The sequence below is a fragment of the Schistocerca serialis genome, chromosome 9 (assembly GCF_023864345.2).
Source record: "Schistocerca serialis cubense isolate TAMUIC-IGC-003099 chromosome 9, iqSchSeri2.2, whole genome shotgun sequence".
Lineage (NCBI taxonomy): Eukaryota > Metazoa > Arthropoda > Insecta > Orthoptera > Acrididae > Schistocerca > Schistocerca serialis.
The window spans coordinates 468,012,650-468,032,888 of record NC_064646.1 but is presented as its reverse complement, the minus strand read 5'-3'; the positions used below and the strand labels follow the sequence as shown (position 1 = coordinate 468,032,888).

Genomic DNA, 20,239 nt, shown 5'->3' with positions numbered 1-20,239 from the left:
CTCAGCATAACAAAAATAACTAAAAATAAATAATGGCATATCCAGGGTGCTACAGGTCAGAAGACCTGTACCTGAAATCGGTGAGCTGCCTCTGTTAAAGAAATTCCAAGTGAAGAAAAATGGTAAAATGATGTCTCCCAGAAGGGTATACTGATGTGACAACAACAAGGATTAGGATATATTGCTACCCAACACACAGAGAGGTACTGAACAGTAATAGACTCATATTCTGATCTGAAAAGATGCTTCTCAATAATTTCTGGGCATTATCTGAAAATACATAAGGTTCTGGGTTTGACGGGATGAGGAAGTGGCTCTGGTAATTTGCTTCTGTACCAGGTCGGGAGGGTAGTTGCGGGATGCGAAACCTCCCACAGTAGAACACCAAAAGTGCCCCACTTGTGACAGGATACTTTCCGGGACTGGATCAGACTCTGAATGTGGCTCTCCAGCAGGGATACGACTTCCTCAAATCCTGCCCTGAAATGAGATCGATCCTTCATGAAATCCTCCCCACTCCACCAAGAGTGTCTTTCTGCCGTCCACCTAACCTTCGTAACCTCTTGGTTCATCCCTATGAAATCCCCAAACCACCTTCCCTACCCTCTGACTCCTACCGTTGCAACTGCCCCCAGTCTAAAACCTGTCCCATGCACCCTCCCACCACCACCTACTCCAGTCCTGTAACCCGGAAGGTGCATACGATCAAAGGCAGAGCCATGTGTGAAAGCACCCACGTGATTTACCAACTGACCTGCCTACACTGTGAAGCTTTCTATGTGGGAATGACCAACAACAAACTGTCCATTCACATGAATGGACAAAGGCAGACAGTGTTTGTTGGTAATGAGGATCACCCTGTGGCTAAACATGCCTTGGTGCACGGCCAGCACATCTTGGCACAGTGTTACACCATCCGGGTTATCTGGATACTTCCCACTAACACCAACCTGTCAGAATTCTGGAGATGGGAACTTTCCCTTCAGTATATCCTCTCTTTCCGTTAACCACCTGGCCTCAACCTCCACTAATTTCAAGTTGCCGCCGCTCATACCTCACCTGTCATTCTACAACATCTTTGCCTCTGTACTTCCGCCTCGACTGCCATCTCTGCCCAAACTCTTTGCCTTTACAAATGTCTGCTTGTGTCTGTATATGTGCGGATGGATGTGTGTGTGTGTGTGTGTGTGTGTGTGTGTGTGTGTGTGTGTGTGTGTGTGTGTGTGTGTGTGTGCGAGTGGATACCTGTCCTTTTTTCCCCCTAAGGTAAGTCTTTCCGCTCCCGGGATTGGAATGACTCCTTACTCTCTCCCTTAAAACCCACATCCTTTCGTCTTTCCCTCTCCTTCTCTCTTTCCTGATGAAGCAACCGTTGATTGCAAAAGCTTGAATTTTGTATGTGTGTTTGTGTTTGTCTGTGTGTCTATCAACTTGCAAACACTTTCGTTTGGTAAGTTACATCATCTTTGTTTTTAGATATATGTTTCCCACGTGGAATGTTTCCCTCTATTATATTCATACATAAGTTGAGTAGATTACTATAGATATCACTTACATACAGTAATGGTTCATACATTTGTCTTAGTATTCTAATTATACTACATGTTTGAAGAGAGGACGAGCAGATTAGAATTCACTGAGTGAATATAAACATTTATTTACTTAGAAGGCTTTTAACTTCCTTTGGAACAGTTTTGGTTCACAAGTTTTCAAAGCTTGTGGCAGCTTGTTGAACCATATCTACCCATTAATATAAAGACTAATGTCAGCTATGTTTAATTTTGTCCTCTGCCTAAAGTAGTTTTCTTATTTCTAGTATCATAATTATGTATATCACTGCACTTATTTAGTTTGTTTTGACTATTCAGAATTAATGTAACAAGTTTATACAAATACAAGGAATATACTGTTAGATATTTATAAAAGATTCACGACTGGAGTCTGTGGACTTTAGTCAATGCATTAACCTAATGGCTCTTTTCTGTAACAGTAATATTCCATTCTGGTGTATGTCTGTTGCACAACCCCACAGTTCAATACCAGAATCCAGAAATGGATAAACTGTTCCATTTTTTTTGGGTCATCAGTCTACTGACTGGTTTGATGCGGCCCGCCACGAATTCCGTTCCTGTGCTAACCTCTTCATCTCAGAGTAGCACTTGCAACCTACGTCCTCAATTATTTGCTTGACGTATTCCAATCTCTGTCTTCCTCTACAGTTTTTGCCCTCCACAGCTCCCTCTAGTACCATGGAAGTCATTCCCTCATGTCTTAGCAGATGTCCTATCATCCTGTCCCTTCTCGTTATCAGTGTTTTCCACATATTCCTTTCCTCTCCGACTCTGCGTAGAACCTCCTCATTCCTCACCTTATCAGTCCACCTAATTTTCAACATTCGTCTATAGCACCACATCTCAAATGCTTCGATTCTCTTCTGTTCTGGTTTTCTCACAGTCCATGTTTCACTACCATACAATGCTGTACTCCAGACGTACATCCTCAGAAATTTCTTCCTCAAATTAAGGCCGGTATTTGATATTAGTAGACTTCTCTTGGCCATAGCGAGTCTGCTTTTAAGTTTCTCGCTGTTCTCATTTCTACTACTTCTCATTACCTTCGTCTTTCTCCGATTTACTCTCAAACCATACTGTGTACTCATTAGACTGTTCATTCCATTCAGCAGATCATTTAATTCTTCTTCACTTTCACTCAGGATAGCAATGTCATCAGCAAATCGTATCATTGATATCCTTTCACCTTGTGTTTTAATTCCACTCCTGAACCTTTCTTTTATTTCCATCATTGCTTCCTCGATGTACAGATCGAAGAGTAGGGACGAAAGGCTACAGCCTTGTCTTACACCCTTCTTAATACGAGCACTTTGTCTTACACCCTTCTTAATACGAGCACTTCGTTCTTGATCATCCACTCTTATTATTCCCTCTTGGTTGTTGTACATATTGTATATGACCCGTCTCTCCCTATAGCTTACCCCTACTTTTTCAGAATCTCAAACAGCTTGCACCATTTTATATTGTCAAACACTTTTTCCAGGTCGACAAATCCTATGAAAGTGTCTTGATTTTTCTTTAGCCTTGCTTCCATTATTAGCCGTAATGTCAGAATTGCCTCTCTCGTCCCTTTACTTTTCCTAAAGCCAAACTGATCATCACCTAGCGCATTCTCAATTTTCTTTTCCATTCTTCTGTATATTATTCTTGTAAGCAGCTTCGATGCATGAGCTGTTAAGCTGATTGTGCGATAATTCTCGCACTTGTAAGCTCTTGCCATCTTTGGAATTGTGTGGATGATGCTTTTCTGAAAGTCAGATGGTATGTCGCCAGACCCATATATTCTACACACCAACGTGAATAGTCGTTTTGTTGCCACTTCCCCCAATGATTTTAGAAATTCTGATGGAATGTTATCTATCCCTTCTGCCTTATTTGACCGTAAATGCTCCAAAGCTCTTTTAAATTCCAATTCTAATACTGGATCCCCTTTCTCTTCTAAATCGACTGCTGTTTCTTCTTATATTACATCAGACAAATCTTCACCCTCATAGAGGCTTTCAATGTATTCTTTCCACCTATCTGCTGTCTCCTCTGCATTTAACAGTGGAATTCCCATTGCACTCTTAATGTTACCACCATTGCTTTTAATGTCACCAAAGGTTGTTTTGACTTTCCTGTATGCTGAGTCTGTCCTTCCGACAATCATATCTTTTTCGATGTCTTCACATTTTTCCTGCAGCCTTTTCAACTTAGCTTCTCTGCACTTCCTATTTATTTCATTCCTCAGCGACTTGTATTTCTGTATTCCTGATTTTCCCGGAACGTGTTTGAACTTCCTCCTTTCATCAATCAACTGAAGTATTTCTTCTGTTACCCATGGTTTCTTCGCAGCTGTCCGCCCCCGGTAGCTGAGTGGTCAGTGCGACAGACTGTCAATCCAAAGGGCCCGGGTTCGATTCCCGTTGGGGCGGAGATTTTCTCCGCTCAGGGACTGGGTGTTGTGTTGTCCTAATCATCATCATTTCATCCCCATCAACGTGCAAGTCGCCGAAGTGGTGTCAAATCGAAAGACTTGCACCAGGCGAACGGTCAATCCAACGGGAGGCCCTCGTCGCACGACATTTCATTTCATTTTTCTTCGCAGCTACCTTCTTTGTACCTATGTTTTCCTTCCCAACTTCTGTGATGGGCCTTTTTAGAGATGTCCATTCCTCTTCAACTGTACTGCCTACTGCGCTATTCCTTATTGCTGTATCTATAGCGTTAGAGAACTTCAAACGTATCTCGTCATTCCTTAGTCCTTCCGTATTCCACTTCTTTGCGTATTGATTCTTCCTGACTAATGTCTTGAACTTCAGCCTACTCTTCATCACTACTATATTGTGATCTGAGTCTATATCTGCTCCTGGGTACACCTTACAATCCAGTATCTGATTTCGGAATCTCTGTCTGACCATGATGTAATCTAATTGAAATCTTCCCGTATCTCCCGGCCTTTTCCAAGTATACGTCCTCCTCTTGTGATTCTTGAACATGGTATTCGCTATTACTAGCTGAAACTTGTTACAGAACTCAATTAGTCTTTCTCCTCTTTCATTCCTCGTCCCAAGCCCATATTCTCCTGTAACCTTTTCTTCTGCTCCTTCCCCTACAACTGCATTCCAGTCGCCCATGACTATTAGATTTTCGTCCCCCTTTACATACTGCATTACCCTTTCAATATCCTCATACACTTTCTCTATCTGTTCATCTTCAGCTTGCGACGTCGGCATGTATACCTGAACTATCATTGTCGGTGTTGGTCTGCTGTCGATTCTGATTAGAACAACTCGGTCACTGAACTGTTCACAGTAACACACCCTCTGCCCTACCTTCCTATTCATAACGAATCCTACACCAGTTATACCATTTTCTGCTGCTGTTGATATTACCCGATACTCATCTGACCAGAAATCCTTGTCTTCCTTCCATTTCACTTCACTGACCCCTACTATATCTAGATTGAGCCTTTGCATTTCCATTTTCAGATTTTCTAGTTACCCTACCACGTTCAAGCTTCTGACATTCCACGCCCTGACTCATAGAACGTTATCCTTTCGTTGATTATTCAATCTTTTTCTCATGGTAATCTCCCCCTTGGCAGTCCCCTCCCAGAGATCTGAATGGGGGACTATTCCGGAATCTTTTCCCAATGGAGAGATCATCATGACACTTCTTCAATTACAGGCCACATGTCCTGTGGATACACGTTACGTGTCTTTAATGCAGTGGTTTCCATTGCCTTCTGCATCCTCATGTCATTGATCATTGCTGATTCTTCCGCCTTTAGGGGCAATTTCCCACCCCTAGGACAAGAGAGTGCCCTGAAACTCTATCCGCTCCTCTGCCCTCTTTGACAAGGCCGTTTGCAGAATGAGGCTGACTTCTTATGCCGGAAGTCTTCGGCCACCAATGCTAATTAAACTGTTCCATAGAGAACAATTTGGATTGGCACTATTTTTGCCAACTGGCTCATAAGATACAGGCTACTGCTGATTTTCTCTCACACAGAAGTAATGTGGTTTACCTAACAGAGATTTTTGTCCAAGTGGACACCAAGAAATTTAATGTTATCTGTTTCTGCTGATGTAATACCACAAATATTGTTTATTTCAGCTTAATGAGAACAAGTTGTTTTAAATGTTAGTAGCTGACTTTTACTGATGTTGGTGTTCAGACCCTGATCTAGAAAATAGGTGGTTACTTCCATCAAACTGTTAGCTGCAACTGAGTGTAATGTCTACAACTCTTTTTCATAAAATAAGAGGGAGCTGTCATCAGCATAGGTTACAAGATGTGAGTTGAAAGGTTGTATCAAGTCACTGACATAAACGAAGAAGAGAAAGAGACCAAGGATCAATCCCTTTGGTGCCCCCTGGATTACTGTATCTCCAGAAGATTGGAAATCTATTACCTTGTTACCTATTTTACATGGAAGTTTAGTACACTGTTTGCTATTTGTCAAGTATGTGGTCAGTAATTGTGTAGATGAGTCCTCGATGTTGTAAGCCTTCAATTTCTTAATGAGCAACCCATGGTTGACTGAGTTGAAAGCTTTGGAAAGATCTAAGAATATGGCAGCTTTCTTCATACCTTGGTCTAGGAGAGTGTACACTTTATGGAGAAATTCAGCAGCTGCAGTCAAGAATGAGATTTTCACTCTGCAGCAGAGTGTGCACTGATATGAAACTTCCTGGCAGATTAAAACTGTGTGCTGGACTGGGACTTGAACTCGGGACCATCACCTTTCGTGGGCAAATGCTCTACCATGTGAGCTACCCAAGTACGACTCACGCCCCGTCCTCACAGCTTTGCTTCTGCCAACGTTCCAAACTTTACAGAAGCTCTCCTGCGAACCTTGCAGAACTAGCACTCCTGAAAGAAATGATATTCCGGAGACATGGTTTAGCCACAGCCTGGGGGATGTTTCCAGAATGAGATTTTCACTCTGCAGGGGAGTGTGCACTGATATGAAACTTCCTGGCAGATTAAAACAGCGTGGGAGGAATAGGGTACGAATTCTGGTTGAGGCTGGTAGTGACTGAGGAAACTCAGATGGCCCGAAAACATGCCAGGAACATCCTGCACCCCCAAGTGTTACCTCTCATGTAACAGTATTGTGGTGCAATTTTTCACAGAACACCGCTCATCCACACGTGGCACATGTCCCTGTAAACTACCTGCAAGATCCAGAATGAGATTTTCATTCTGCAGCGGAGTGTGTGCTGATATGAAACTTCCTGGCAGATTAAAACTGTGTGCCCGACCGAGACTCGGGCACACAGTTTTAATCTGCCAGGAAGTTTCATACCTGCATGATGCTGAGGTATTCCTGTGACTGCTGAGATCCCCCGATCTCTCCCTGATAGGAGACATGTGGCACCACCTCAGAGGTTAACTCTGTCCGAGTGCCAGTATGCGGGATATTGAGAAGTTGTGGACCGGTTTGCCTTGGGCCTTATGATACCCTTCCCAGCTGAGTCGATGCATGCATCTGGGCTAGAGGAGGTGCAGCATCGTACTGATCGGTGGGCCTGTATTGCCAAATTCTTCACAAACTCGACTTGAATACACACTCATTTGAATAACGTGAAGTACCCTCTCGAGTCATGAAGTTTCATTCTGTTTCCTACTCCCTTTCCATGTTTATCACTTTCTTTGATATTCAGAATTCTTCTGTGGAGCAGAAGGGGTTACCAGTTATCGAGCATATATGATTTCGATCTGTGTTTATTTCATTATCTCTTAGATTCTGCACATTAATGGGCAAGTGATCAAAGATTTTTATGGACAAATTCCTCATCAACTATAACTAGCACTATAGCACCCATTGAAATATGAACCTAATACACACAATGGAATATAAGGAACTGAAGTAATTGGCATGTAGACATGGCCCCTTGTCTAGGATTCTGAGTAGAGTTCTGTATTTTGGCGTAATGTTCTTATAAAAGCAAATAGAAGATGCAAAGAAAGAAACTGACAATGTTTAAAAATTCAAAAGTGTATCTTTTTAGTCTCTCCTTTTTCAAATATATGATTTTATCTATACTGAAGAACTTGTAAACACTTGTTGGCTTTATGAAAAGTTGGAAATGTCCAATGTGAAGAGGCTTCTATGCTCACAGTATGTAGGTAGCTGTTATGCTCTGCTAATTGTCACTTTAATCATATACAAGGTGTGTTCAAAAAATTCTGCAACTTTGTCCACAAAATTTTTCTGCATTTATCTTTTACTTGTTGTGCATGGTCTACTTTGAAACACTCTCCTCCACAGTTGATACACCACTCCCAGTGCCGTTTCCACTTTCAGAAGCAGTCTCAGTACGCCTCTTGCCAGGTCATGTGAAGCACCATCTGCAAATTTTCTTTTATCTTGTCTGTTGTTACAAATCTTCATCCTGTCAATGAGGTTTCCAACTTCAGAAGTAAAAAAAAAAAGTCCACAGAGGATGAGGCAGCACAGTGATTTTGTTTTTTTGTGCAATAGTCACTCACCAACAGGGATGAATGTGCATCTGCATTATCATGATGCGAGAGCCACAAAATTGTCTCGCCACTTTTCCAGCTGTTTCCTTCTCACATTTTCTCCAGGCATCTCAATATGTCCTGATAGTGCCACTGATTAACTGTTTGCCCCTGTGACGTGAATTTGTGATCAACTAATCCTTCGAAGTCAAAGAAAACTATCAGCATAGCTTTGACATTTGAATTGAATGAAGTGCATAAAGTAAACACATCATTGCTAATTGATCCCTCAAGTGCGAAAATTGTAAAACGCGAGAAGATCTGTGTTTTAGGGGATAGTCATGCCTGGGGATTTTCCACAGTGTTAATGGAAAAATACTTCATGGCATCTGGATTCGTGAGCCTGGGGCCCCATTATGAGAACTAACAAACCTAACAAAATCTAATGAAGTAACCAACTTGACTAAGGATGCCTTTGTTGTTTTGCTCAGAGGAGCTAATGAAGTTTATAGAAACAAATCATACAAGGCTATCACAGGACTGAGAAATTGTCTAAATAATTTAACTCATACAAATGTTCTCTTTGTGAATGTCCCACAGCGTCATGACTTACTGAGTTGATCATGTGTAAACCGCAAAATTAGTGTCGCTAACAAGAGTTTCATTGAAATATGTACTCATTTCCAGAATGTTGATGTTGTAGACACAAACATTTTAGAGCGAAAGTTATATACAGCTCATGGCCTTCATTTAAATGCATCAGGAAAAGAGGTTCTTGCTGATAAAATATTTACTAGTATCTTGCCTGACAATGAAGAAACCAGGGCAATTAGCAATCTAAGGCATATTATAAACCTTTTTGGAGAGCAGCAAACAGTAAAGCCCCCAATCAGTTGCAAATTATGAAGTGGTTTAAACCCAGTAGGCCAGAAATGAACAATCAAATTGTAAAACAGCCTCAAATTATGAAATGGTTCAAACCCATAAGGACGGTGGTGAATGAAGCAAAAATTTTGCAAACTCCAAAAATAACTTCAGCACTTGATCGTCACCAAGAAGCCATACTCAACAAACACACCAAGAATTTTTTAGGCATAATGTCACCTGCAGAAGAAAAAGAAGCAAAAGAAATTCCACCAACAGAAGAAAACACAACAGCCAAGCAGACTGCAGATGGAACAGCAAGCAGACGGAAAGTAGTACACCCACTACATCTGAAAGATTTTTTAACAATGCCAGAGAAGGAAAGTTGCTACTCAGCTTATAGCGGAGATGCTGAGTCATGATAGGCACAACAAAAAGATTCACAGAATTATAGCTTTCAGCCATTAAGGCCTTTGTCAGCAGTAGACACACACACACACACACACACACACACACACACACACACACACACACACACACACACACACGCAAATGCAACTTGCACAAATGTCTTCACTCTCAGAGAACTGAAACCACACTGTGAGCAGCAGCACCAGCGCATGATGGGAGTGACGACTGGGTGGTGATAAGGAGGAGGCTGGGGCGGGGAGGGGGAGGGATAGTATGGTGGGAGTGGTGGACATTGAAGTGTTGCAGCTTAGACGGAGGGCAGGAGAGAAGGTGTGGAGGGGGGAGGGGGTAAGTAGCAGAAAGGAGAGAAATAAAAAGAAATTAAAAGACTGGGTATGGCAGTGAAATGATGGTTGTGTAGTACTGGAATGGGAACAGAGAGGGGGCTGGATGCGTGAGGACAGTGACTAACGAAGGTGTTCCCGTGACCCTCCTGGCCTCAACCTCAAAGATAGGAAGCAGAAATTAGTATTAGATAGTAACGATGAGAACCATAGTGACCTGGTTTCATCTGAATGGAGAACCATTGAATGTGGAGTGTTCCAAGGATCCCTTCTTGGTCCTCTACTATTCCTCTTATTTATAAATGACCTACCTGAATGTGCAATGTTACAGTGCTTTTATACCAATTTTGCAGAAGACACCAACATTGTGATTAATGGTCATACATGTGAAGATCTTCAAGGATCCATTAAGAATATTCTTACTGATTTAGTGAAATGGTTTAGCTTCAATTGACTCTCGTTGAACTTTAATAAGACTAATTATATTCATATGCAAGTGCAGGCTTTCTCAGAGAATTTCATATATGAAGTCTTCATGGGTTGTCAGCCGAGTAGCATCGTCGTCTCGTAGCAACCTCATTTGTGGGCTTATATCTCTGCTGGACCGCTCTCTGCTTCCCGCAGCTGACCAATCACATGCCCACGGAATCGCCTGATGTGCCTGGATTGACTGGTGGTGGGGGCGACGCGTGTGCGGGGTTCGAGTTCCGGCGTCCGTCTCTGTCTGCTCTGTCCATGGCCCATGGTGGAACGTAACCTTCTTCTCTGATGTTCCTGATTGCAGGCTCCCAGGCTGTGGTGAGATGGTAGCCACTGTTGCAGTTCATTAGGTTGTCTTGTAACCATATTTCTATGGACTCTTTCATTACTGAGTCCCAAAATCCATTTGTACTGCATATCTTCTTTGTGTCCTCAAAATTAAAGGTGTGCTTCTCGTCAATACTATGTTCCACCACAGCAGATTTGTTGGTCTGACCCAAGCATACATGCCTAATGTGTTCACTGCGGCACTGTGAGATGCAAAGCTGCATCTGTCCTATATATTGCATCCCACATTCGTATCTGATCTTGTACACACCTGGTGCAGTCAGACCTAGTGTATCCTTGGTTGAATCGAGAAGTTCTTTGATTTTTCCTGCTGCACAGAAAACGGTCTTCACTTTATGTTTCTTGAGAATTCTCGTGATCTTGGACGTCAGAGGACCCGCGTATGGCAAGAATGCACAGCCCATTGCTTCGTCTTCATCTTCAAGAAAAAATGGATACAGTGAGACACAAATAAGGAGAGCTCTGAAGACTGACCACAAGAAGAGAGAAGAGAGAATGGATGAAGATGTGTACAAGATCGGATGCGAATGTGGGGTGCAATATATAGGACAGATGCAGCTTTACATCTCACAGCACCGCAATGAACACATTAGACATGTACGCTTGGGTCAGACCAACAAATCTGCTGTGGCGGAACATAGTATTGATGAGAAGCACACCTTTGATTTCAAAGACACAAAGAAAATATGCAGTACAAACAGATTTTGGGACTCAGTAATCAAAGAGTCCATAGAAATATGGTTACACGACAACCTAATCCACTGCGACAGTGGCTACCATCTCAGCACAGCCTGGGAACCTGCAATCAGGAAAATCAGAGAAGAACGTTCCGTTCCACCAAGGACCGCGGACAGAGCAGACAGAGACGGACGCCGGCACTCGAAACCTGCGCACGCGTCCCCCCCTACCACTGGCCGATCCAGGCGCGTTGGGCAATTCTTTGGGTGCGTGATTGGCCAGCCATGGGAAGCAGAGAGCAGTCCAGCAGAGATATAAGCCCGCGACCGACGATATCCCGACACTTCGCCTGAAGATGATGGAGACGCATTCTATTGAAACGTTGCTATGAGACGATGATGCTACTTGGCTGACAACCTTTGAAGACTTCTTATATAATTATATTCAGTTCACTGCAACTACTAAAACAGAGGAGGAATTAGCTGTGAAATGTGGTACAGAGTCAATAGAAAGAGTTGAATCAACAAAGATTTTAGGCTTTTTAATTGACTCCAGAGTAAACTGGTCTCATCATATAATAAATCTTCAGAAGAGACTCAGCTCATTGATTTTTGCCCTACGCATTCTCTCCGAAAGCAGAAACATACACACAATGAAAGTAGCATACTATGGATATTTCCATTCTCTTATAACATATGGTATATTTTGGGGAAACCAAACACTAACAAAGAAAATACTCTTGGCTCAGAAATGTGTTATAAGAATAATGAGTGGTGTAGACTCCAGATGCAGTTGTAGAAACGTTTTCTGGAAACTAAAAATTGTTACTGTCACTTCCCAGTATGTATTTTGTCTTATGGGGTTCATCAGCAAAAATACTGAGTTTCATAAAAGAAATAGTGAATACCATGGATATGACACCAGGAGAAAGCATGATTTCCACAATGAATGTAAAAACCTGACCATGGTGTAAATGGGTGTCGGGTCTCTGGTGCAGAAGTTTTTAATGCTCTCCCTCCAGATATTAAAAGCAAATTTGATAACCATTCCTCCTCTAAGGAGCATCTGAAGCAATTTCTACTGGAAAGGTCATTTTACCATTTAGAAGAGTATTTTAGCCATAATGATAAAACCACCTAGGTCTGTGGACCAGATATTTTGAGTGTGATACACCATAGCTTAAAAGTTTGAGCGATGATGTAGGTACCATACCCATGTAACACTTATAGTCATTTTCACCGGTGTTTAATTTGTTTTCATTTTCTATGTGTAATGTTTGGTGTAATCTGTCACTCTTACCACATATGTGTATAGCAAACATGAAGTATTACTTTTGTCTGATTGAGTGCTTTACTACTACCTTTGTATTCATTGTTTACTGACACACTCTATATCCTTTTGACTTTGTCACAGCTGGATCAACGCAGTAAGAAATAAATAAATTAAATAAATAAATAAATAAATGACCTGACTGGATGAACTTTTTTTAGTCTTGGAGAACCTTTCTCAACTCATTCTGAAGATTGAACCATAGTATCAACATAATAATCATAGACCCATGTCTCATAACCAGTAATGATTCTCTTAAAGAACACCTTGTTCTCATTTGCATGATACTACAGATCTTCACAGATTGTGAGGAAAAGATCTTTCTGGTCTTTACTCATGAGCTGTGGGATGAACTTGGGGACAACACGATGCATTCCAAGATGCTGTGTCAAGATTTCATAACATGATCTAAATGAAATGTTACACTCTTCTTCAGTCTCTCGGAAGTCAGTCTTCAATTGGCATGCACAATTTCATTGATGTTCCTGACACGAGTGGTGTCAGTAGACGTCGAAGTGCATTCTGAATGAGGGTCTTCTGTCCGTCCGTTTTTAAACAGTGCAAACCATTCATAACACTGACTATGGTTTAAGTATTCATCACCATAGGCTTCCTACACCATGTGTCTCTGTGAAGCTTTCCTTGAGTTTCATGCAAAATTTAATGCGGGCACTCTGCTCCTCTAACTCTATCATCTCAAAATTCACAAACTATGTGTCACAACGCTCTACTCAATACAGCACTGAACAATAACTAACAGACATACAACAATCAAATAACAGAAGACAACAGAAAATCCAGGATGGAATGTAACAATATTGAGAAGGAAAGTTGCTACTCACCATGTAGGAGAGATGCTGAGTTGCGATACACAACTCAGCATCTCTGCTATATGGATATAATAATTGCTTGTTTCAATTCTTTGACCAAGGAAAAGTCTTGTACTTGTATGAATCCCCTGCAGGGTATGGACTCATCATGTTATGCATTTATGCCTGAGGAATGTTTGTCTACTCCATTGTTTTCACTGTAAAATATAATCCTGCAAAAGGTGCTTTCTGTTATCCACTTAATATGTACAACAATGAAACTTCCAGCATTACAGCACAGGGATGCCAACTGCATTTCACTCTGACACATAGGCCGCATGGAGGAGGCTTTCCTGACGACCCAACAGCTACTTCCCTTGGCCTGGTGTAGGTTTATAGATGACATCTTTGTGTTCTGGACTCATGGTGAAGAAACACTCCTTAATTTCCTCCATAACCTCAACTCGTTTTCGAATCTGAATTTCACCTGGTGCTTCTCCAAAACCCAAGCCACCTTCCTGGATGTTGACCTTCATCTTGTTGAAGCTCACATCCACACCTCTGTCCACATCAAACCCACAAACAAACAACAGTACCTTCGCTTTGATAGCTGCCATCCATTCCACATCAAATGCTCCCTTCCCTACAGCCTAGGTATTCATGGCAAATGTATCTGCTCCAGTGACGAATCCCTCAACAATTACACCAATTACGTGACCAGTGCTTTCCTCTCCTGCAACTATCCTGCAGACCTTGTCCACAAACAGATCTCCTGAGCAATACATTCCTCCCCATCCAACAACAATGTTCCTACCCCCAGACCACATAGAAGCATCCCCCTTGTCACCCAATATTATCCTGGCCTCGAATACATCAACAAATTACTCCGCCAGGGATATGACTTTCTAAAGTCAAGCCCTGAAATGAGATCATCCCTTGACAATATTCTCCCCACACCACCCAGAGTTGCCTTTCGTTGCCCCCCTAACCTCCATAACATCCTTGTCAAACTCTACAATATTCCCAGACCACCTTCTGTACCCAGCGGTTCCTACCCCTGTAACCGACCCTGCTGCAAAACCTGCCCCATGCATCCCCCCACAACCACCTACTCCAGTCCTGCTACTAGTAAAACATACACAATTCAAGGCAGGACCACATGTGAAACAACACATGTCATTTATCAGCTGACATGCCTGCACTGCACAGCCTTGTACATCGGTATGACGACAACTAAACTAGCTGAGCACATGAACAGGCACAGACGAACTGTCCGCCTAGGAGATGTCCAATACCCAGTAGCAGAGCATGCCGTCCAGCATAATTCTAGGGACCTAGGAACCTGCTACAACATACGTGCCATTTAGCTTCTCCCACCCAACACCAGTCCCTCGGAACTGCGGAGATGGGAACTTGCACTTCAACACATCCTTTCATCCCGCCATCTCCCTGGACTGAACCTACGTTAACCAACCTCATTCCCATTTACTCTTCAGTCTTCTCCTTTTTCCCTCTCATTCACACATCTTTTCATCCTACATAGTTGTGTTTATCTTTATACTATATAACTCTTTACTTCTGTATGCATCCTCTTTGGTTTGAAGCTGGCACAGTACTTAACATTAGAATATCTTTGGCTTCCCTCTGACAACCATGCCTCCATCCTTGCTACCCTCCCTGTTTACCTTTCCCTGTTGCTTCATAACCTGGATTGTGAGTAACTGAATCCACTTTCCCTTCTTCCCTTTTTTCCCCTCTCTCCTCCCTGATGAAGGAACAAAGTTCCAAAAGCTAGGAATGTAAATTTTCTGTTCTGTTTTGTGAATCTATCAGCTGTACTGAGCTGAGGTAAGTACTGGCCAGCCCCTCTATCTCTTTGTAAGAATTATTAAAGGTGTAACATAAAATGTAAACACAACTGATACAGAATTTGTTTCTCACAACCACATCTTCCTTTTTGTATTAGCCTTATTTCATTCTTCATTCTCAAAGGTTCTTCTTTACAATGTGATCAACAAAACATGATAAACATATCAATCAAAATAATTTCTTCAATATTTTCAGTGCTTGAGACAAAAAGCACAACCTTGAACTTTCATGAAGACTTTTGCTTTTTATAAAATCAATTTTCTCAGATGAAAGGTCAAGGAAGTAATTTAATTAAGTACCCACCAATCTTACACTATATTTCACAGTTTGTAATTGCTTGTTTCAGTTCTTCGATCCAGGAAAAGTCTTGTACTTGTACGAATCCCCTGCAGGGTATGGACTCATCATGTTACGCATTTGTGCTTGGGGAATGTTTGTCTACTCCATTGTTTTCACAGTCAAATATAATCCTGCAAAAGTTACATTCTATTATCCACTTAATATGATTGGAACTTTGTGGTAAGTAGAAAATTAAAGACAGATAGATAATGTTTTTACAGTAAATTGCAATACAATGATTACGTGTTTCATGTTAATTCTTGTATGAAGCTAATCAGTTCAGATTCTTCTTTTTATAATATCAGATCTGTATTTAATTAGTGATGTTGGAACACTATAGTTGGTGTTTTTAGGCTTATTTGACCAAAAATAAGCCAGTTAAATTACTACATTTTGGTAGCTAAAAAATATGTTATAGATTGACATTACCAGCTCTTACTGCAAATTTTATGCCAATAGGTTTGTCTCTGGCCCTGTATTCATTCTGGCAGCAAACAGTCTCATCGATAAATGGGTACGAGAGAGTATTGTCTGCGGTGTTCTACACTTTGTTGCCCTCTTAGGACACGTTCTCTTCTTGGTCAGTGTTTCATTTTTATCAAATTACTGCTACATTCTCAAATTTTATTAAACATGCAATAAGTTTTATGAACAGTCTCAGAAGCAACAATTTAAAAAATAGTAAACTCATATCCCCACTTTCTGCTATCATTTTGTGAGTGATTCTGAATTTCCTAATGAAATATTGTGTGGTTTTCATGTAAATAGTAGACTGTACATAATTTATTTATAATTGGGTACATGAAATTGCCTGTAACATACCTGATATCATAATGCAACTAAAATATTCATGGCATGCAACTTCAGGAGTTTCTGTTCTTTTGTGCAGATAGAGCATTATGCCCACATTTACTGCACAACAACAAAAACTATAGGTGAGATAGGAAGGTCATGTTGTTCACAATCCAAAATATATATATTTCCTATATGTATGCATGTATCGACAAATAATCAGTGAAAGTACAGATGCTTACAAGTTAATCTTTGTACAGGTCACATTAAACAACTGCCACTCTAGTTTCATTTACACTGAGGTGAAAAAATAATGGGATACCTCCTAATATAGTGTCGGACCTCTTTTTGCCCAGCATAGTGGAGGAACACAACATGACAGGGACTCATTCATCGTATGTCACACAATGATTTCTGCAGTTATTTCATGCAGTGTCACTTGTCTGTTAGGACAGGCGACTCTACACAAATGCCGCTGCTCTCAGTCTCTGTTGTCAGTAGTGAGAGTTAATGCCTGCAATCTGGAATTCTCAGCACGCTCTTGACACTTTGAATACTGCATTTCCTAACAATTCCCGAAATGGAATATCAAGTGCATTTGGCTCCAGCTACCACTGAAGTCTGTTAATTCCTGTCATGCAGTCATAATCACTTCAGAAACCTTTTCAAATGAATCACCTGAATACTAATGACAGTGATACAATTGCCATCTGTATATGTGCATATCATTATCCCGTGACTTCTGTCTCCTCAGTGTATAACTACTACAAATTGATTTAAATGTTTTAGAAATTTTCCCTCATATTCTTCTGATCTGAATGTTTTACATAATACTTAAGTTACTGAAATAACAAAATTTTGTTTTCAGATTACTACCCTACCATCACACGCCAACAAGATGTTCCCATACCATGTGCGGACAACTCAAGTTGGAGTAATGTCAGTGATGCGAGCGGAGGATCTGCCATTTGTACCACATGCTTATGCACCTTCAGCTCCTCCACTGGCTCCTCCACTGCCAGCACCACAGCCACCACTGCCACAACATAACAGGCCCCCTGGGCAAGTGGGCGAGTGGAGAGCTTCCAATGTTCCTGTTGAGCTGTTCTGTGTCAGCAGAAATGTAGAGGTATGTCACTGCAGCCATAATGCACAAATAGAGGGTTCTGGGTGGCAGGGAATCCTATTAGATTACCACACTGTGGAATACAAGTTCACAGAGCAGCTCACAATAAGTGCCCTGCTTCTGAACATATTGACTTATATGTTAAAGAAAGATGAGAAATAAAACCATATTATTTATAATCAATAGGGCAAATACAAATGCTTTTGAAGTCCTTAGTATTGTCTCACAACAAACATTAGTATATTGATGTATGGTGATACTATGAGCATTTGTTACTTAGTAATTAATAGAAGGAGCCAAAGTTAGCAAGTATTCTCAAAATGACTTCTGCAGATTGTATATGAGAGAGAGAGAGAGAGAGAGAGAGAGACAGACCGACAAACAGACAGAAAGAAAGAGGGAGGGTGATGGAGAGGGAAGGAGGGAGAGAGGGAGAGGGAGAGAGGGAGAGGGAGGGAGGGAGAGAGTCACTCTTTTAAAATTTAAAATTATAGCTATAGCTATATGCATGACTTTTTGTTGTTAAACTAAAGCTTCACAGCATAATTCAGTGTACACACATGCCAATATTATCATAAATACAAGAAACACTGTCTTTCTACATCAATTAAATTAGTTACATAATTCCCAAAATGTATATGTTACAGTACCCACGTTTTCAGTAATCAATATCTTCTGTATCAAAAGCAGAATTCACTCAAGAAAACTATAACATTGTGTAACAGAGCTGCTGCCCAGTTTTCATCCCTATTCTATGTGGATCATATTTGTCACCTCTTCTTATGATATGGAATGAATCAGTTTTACAGTAATTACAGTACATCTTCTCTGTGGAAAATATGGCAATTATGAGGCCTGTGAGAAAACTTATGAGATTGGCAACACTGCGAGCAATGTAGCAATGCTGTGCTGTTCTACTTGTGTAGACCAGTGTGTTCAACCCTTCCAGATTCTCAGTCCAAGTTTCAGCTCCATACAGCCATCATGTGATTTTTGAGTGTGCCATCAGTGAAGTTGTGGTATTAGAGCAACTTGGTTAATCCATGAGTGTGATCTTTGAAAAGCAAAACAGGCCTGTGGGGAACATCCCTTATCAAGAGCACAAGTTTTTCACTTTCACAAATAATTTTTTGAAGACCAAGAACCTGTTGAAGATGAATCTCAGTGAGGGACACCTGCAGTTTCAAAAACTGTTGAAAACATTGAATGTGTTTGCGCTCCTGTGAAATTGTTTCTCCAAGACAAACTATCAACCAAGTGTTTTACACAGATGTTCTTGGAAGGCTCAGGAAAAGGGTGAATTGAGTTACAATGTAGACAAGTGGATGCTGTCCCATGACAATGACCCATGTCACATGGCCACCTCCATCACGAAATGTTTTACCTCAAAAGGCATTCCTGTTACTCTGTAGCTCCCCTACTCACTTGATCCAAATCCTTGCAACTTTTCTCTTTGCGTGAAATTGAGAAACGTCTTAGGAGAATGTCATTTGGGATCTCTTTGGGACCAGTTGAAGCCTTTCAGCTCTGCTACGAAGATTGGGAACAAATGACTCCAATGATGTATAGCTACCAAAGTAAACTACTTTGAAGGTTATGACATTTTTGTTTGAAAAAATAAAAACTCTGGTGGCTAAAAGTCAGTCGCATTACCTTTCTGACACATATTGATGTGATTTCTCACATGTGTGTGTGTGTGTGTGTGTGTGTGTGTGTGTGTGTGTACATGTATGCAATGATTTGCACTTAACTGTGTTTAATCTCTCTCTCTCTCTCTCTCTCTCTCTCTCTCTCTCTCTCTCTCTCTCTCTCCTAAAAACCCACACATGAAATCACGCTGATTCACATTCAGAAATTATTCTACACAGTAGGAGTTGTCAAGCAGCACAATATCAATACTGTTGATACACTCACATAAAAACACACACCACTATCCTAGCTTTTGGAACTAATAGAGAAGGAGAAGGATAGGTTGGGTAATGTAACCTATCCCTCTCTCCTCCATGTGGAAAGAACTATTAGTTCCAAAAGGTAGGTAGTGCCATGAATTTTATAGGCCCTTTGGCAGTGCTATGTATTTTTCCCCCTGAAGATTAAAGAACCTGTAACCTAAAAAAACCACCCAGTCCTTGCCACACAGTCGCTGCAACTCATGTAGCCAACCCCTCTATGTAACGGACTCCTGACCTGTTTAGCAGAACTCAAAACCTTACCAAACTATGTCGAGGAATCTGCAGCCTATACAGTCACAGAACCATCAGATCCCCTGATTTGGACACTCCACTTGGCTTTAAACCAGAGGTCTATGATTGGTCCCATTGACTATGCTGCAAATGGTGAGTTCTGCTTTCATCTTGCAAGCAAGACTTGCAGCCTTTACCGCTTCTGATAGCTGCTTGAAACTAGAGAGAATCTCTTCCAGTCCAGAGTGACAAACATCATTGTTACCAATGTGAGCCATCACCTGCAGTTTTTTGCACCCTGACTCCACCTGGTATGCCATCCTCAGCAGCCGTGCCCCTAAGGGGCCCTGTAGTGAGCCTAACATTGAAGCTCTCAGCTGCCAATACTCCCATCCTCTGTGATTGCCTGGATCTTACAGGCTCCACAACAAGTGACTGCATTTGGCTGAGGGACAGTTTCTGCCATAGACAGCACCTGGAACCTCTTTGTCAGACTAACTGGGAAGAACTTATGTTTGGTCCCCTGGGAAGCCTTTTGCTGCCTGCCATACCCTGAGGCAACCTCACACTCAATCACAAGTGAGAGGTCAACCTCAATGGGAGCTGTAACTGGGTTGGCCACCAGTGCAGACTCATCAGCAGACTC

General features: G+C 41.4%; 1 protein-coding gene across 4 annotated transcripts in view; it reads left to right on the top strand.

The window, feature by feature from the left end:
• The window catches only part of LOC126418810 (transmembrane protein 145-like), a 114,151-nt gene that overhangs the window by 60,507 nt on the left and 33,405 nt on the right, over positions 1-20,239 (top strand). For all 4 annotated transcript variants that reach the window (XM_050085751.1, XM_050085749.1, XM_050085750.1 and 1 more), the window contains 3 exons: positions 15,500-15,672; positions 15,952-16,072; positions 17,153-17,413. In XM_050085751.1, coding sequence (XP_049941708.1) covers positions 15,500-15,672; positions 15,952-16,072; positions 17,153-17,413 — 555 coding nt within the window. The remainder of the gene's footprint in view (positions 1-15,499; positions 15,673-15,951; positions 16,073-17,152; positions 17,414-20,239) is intronic.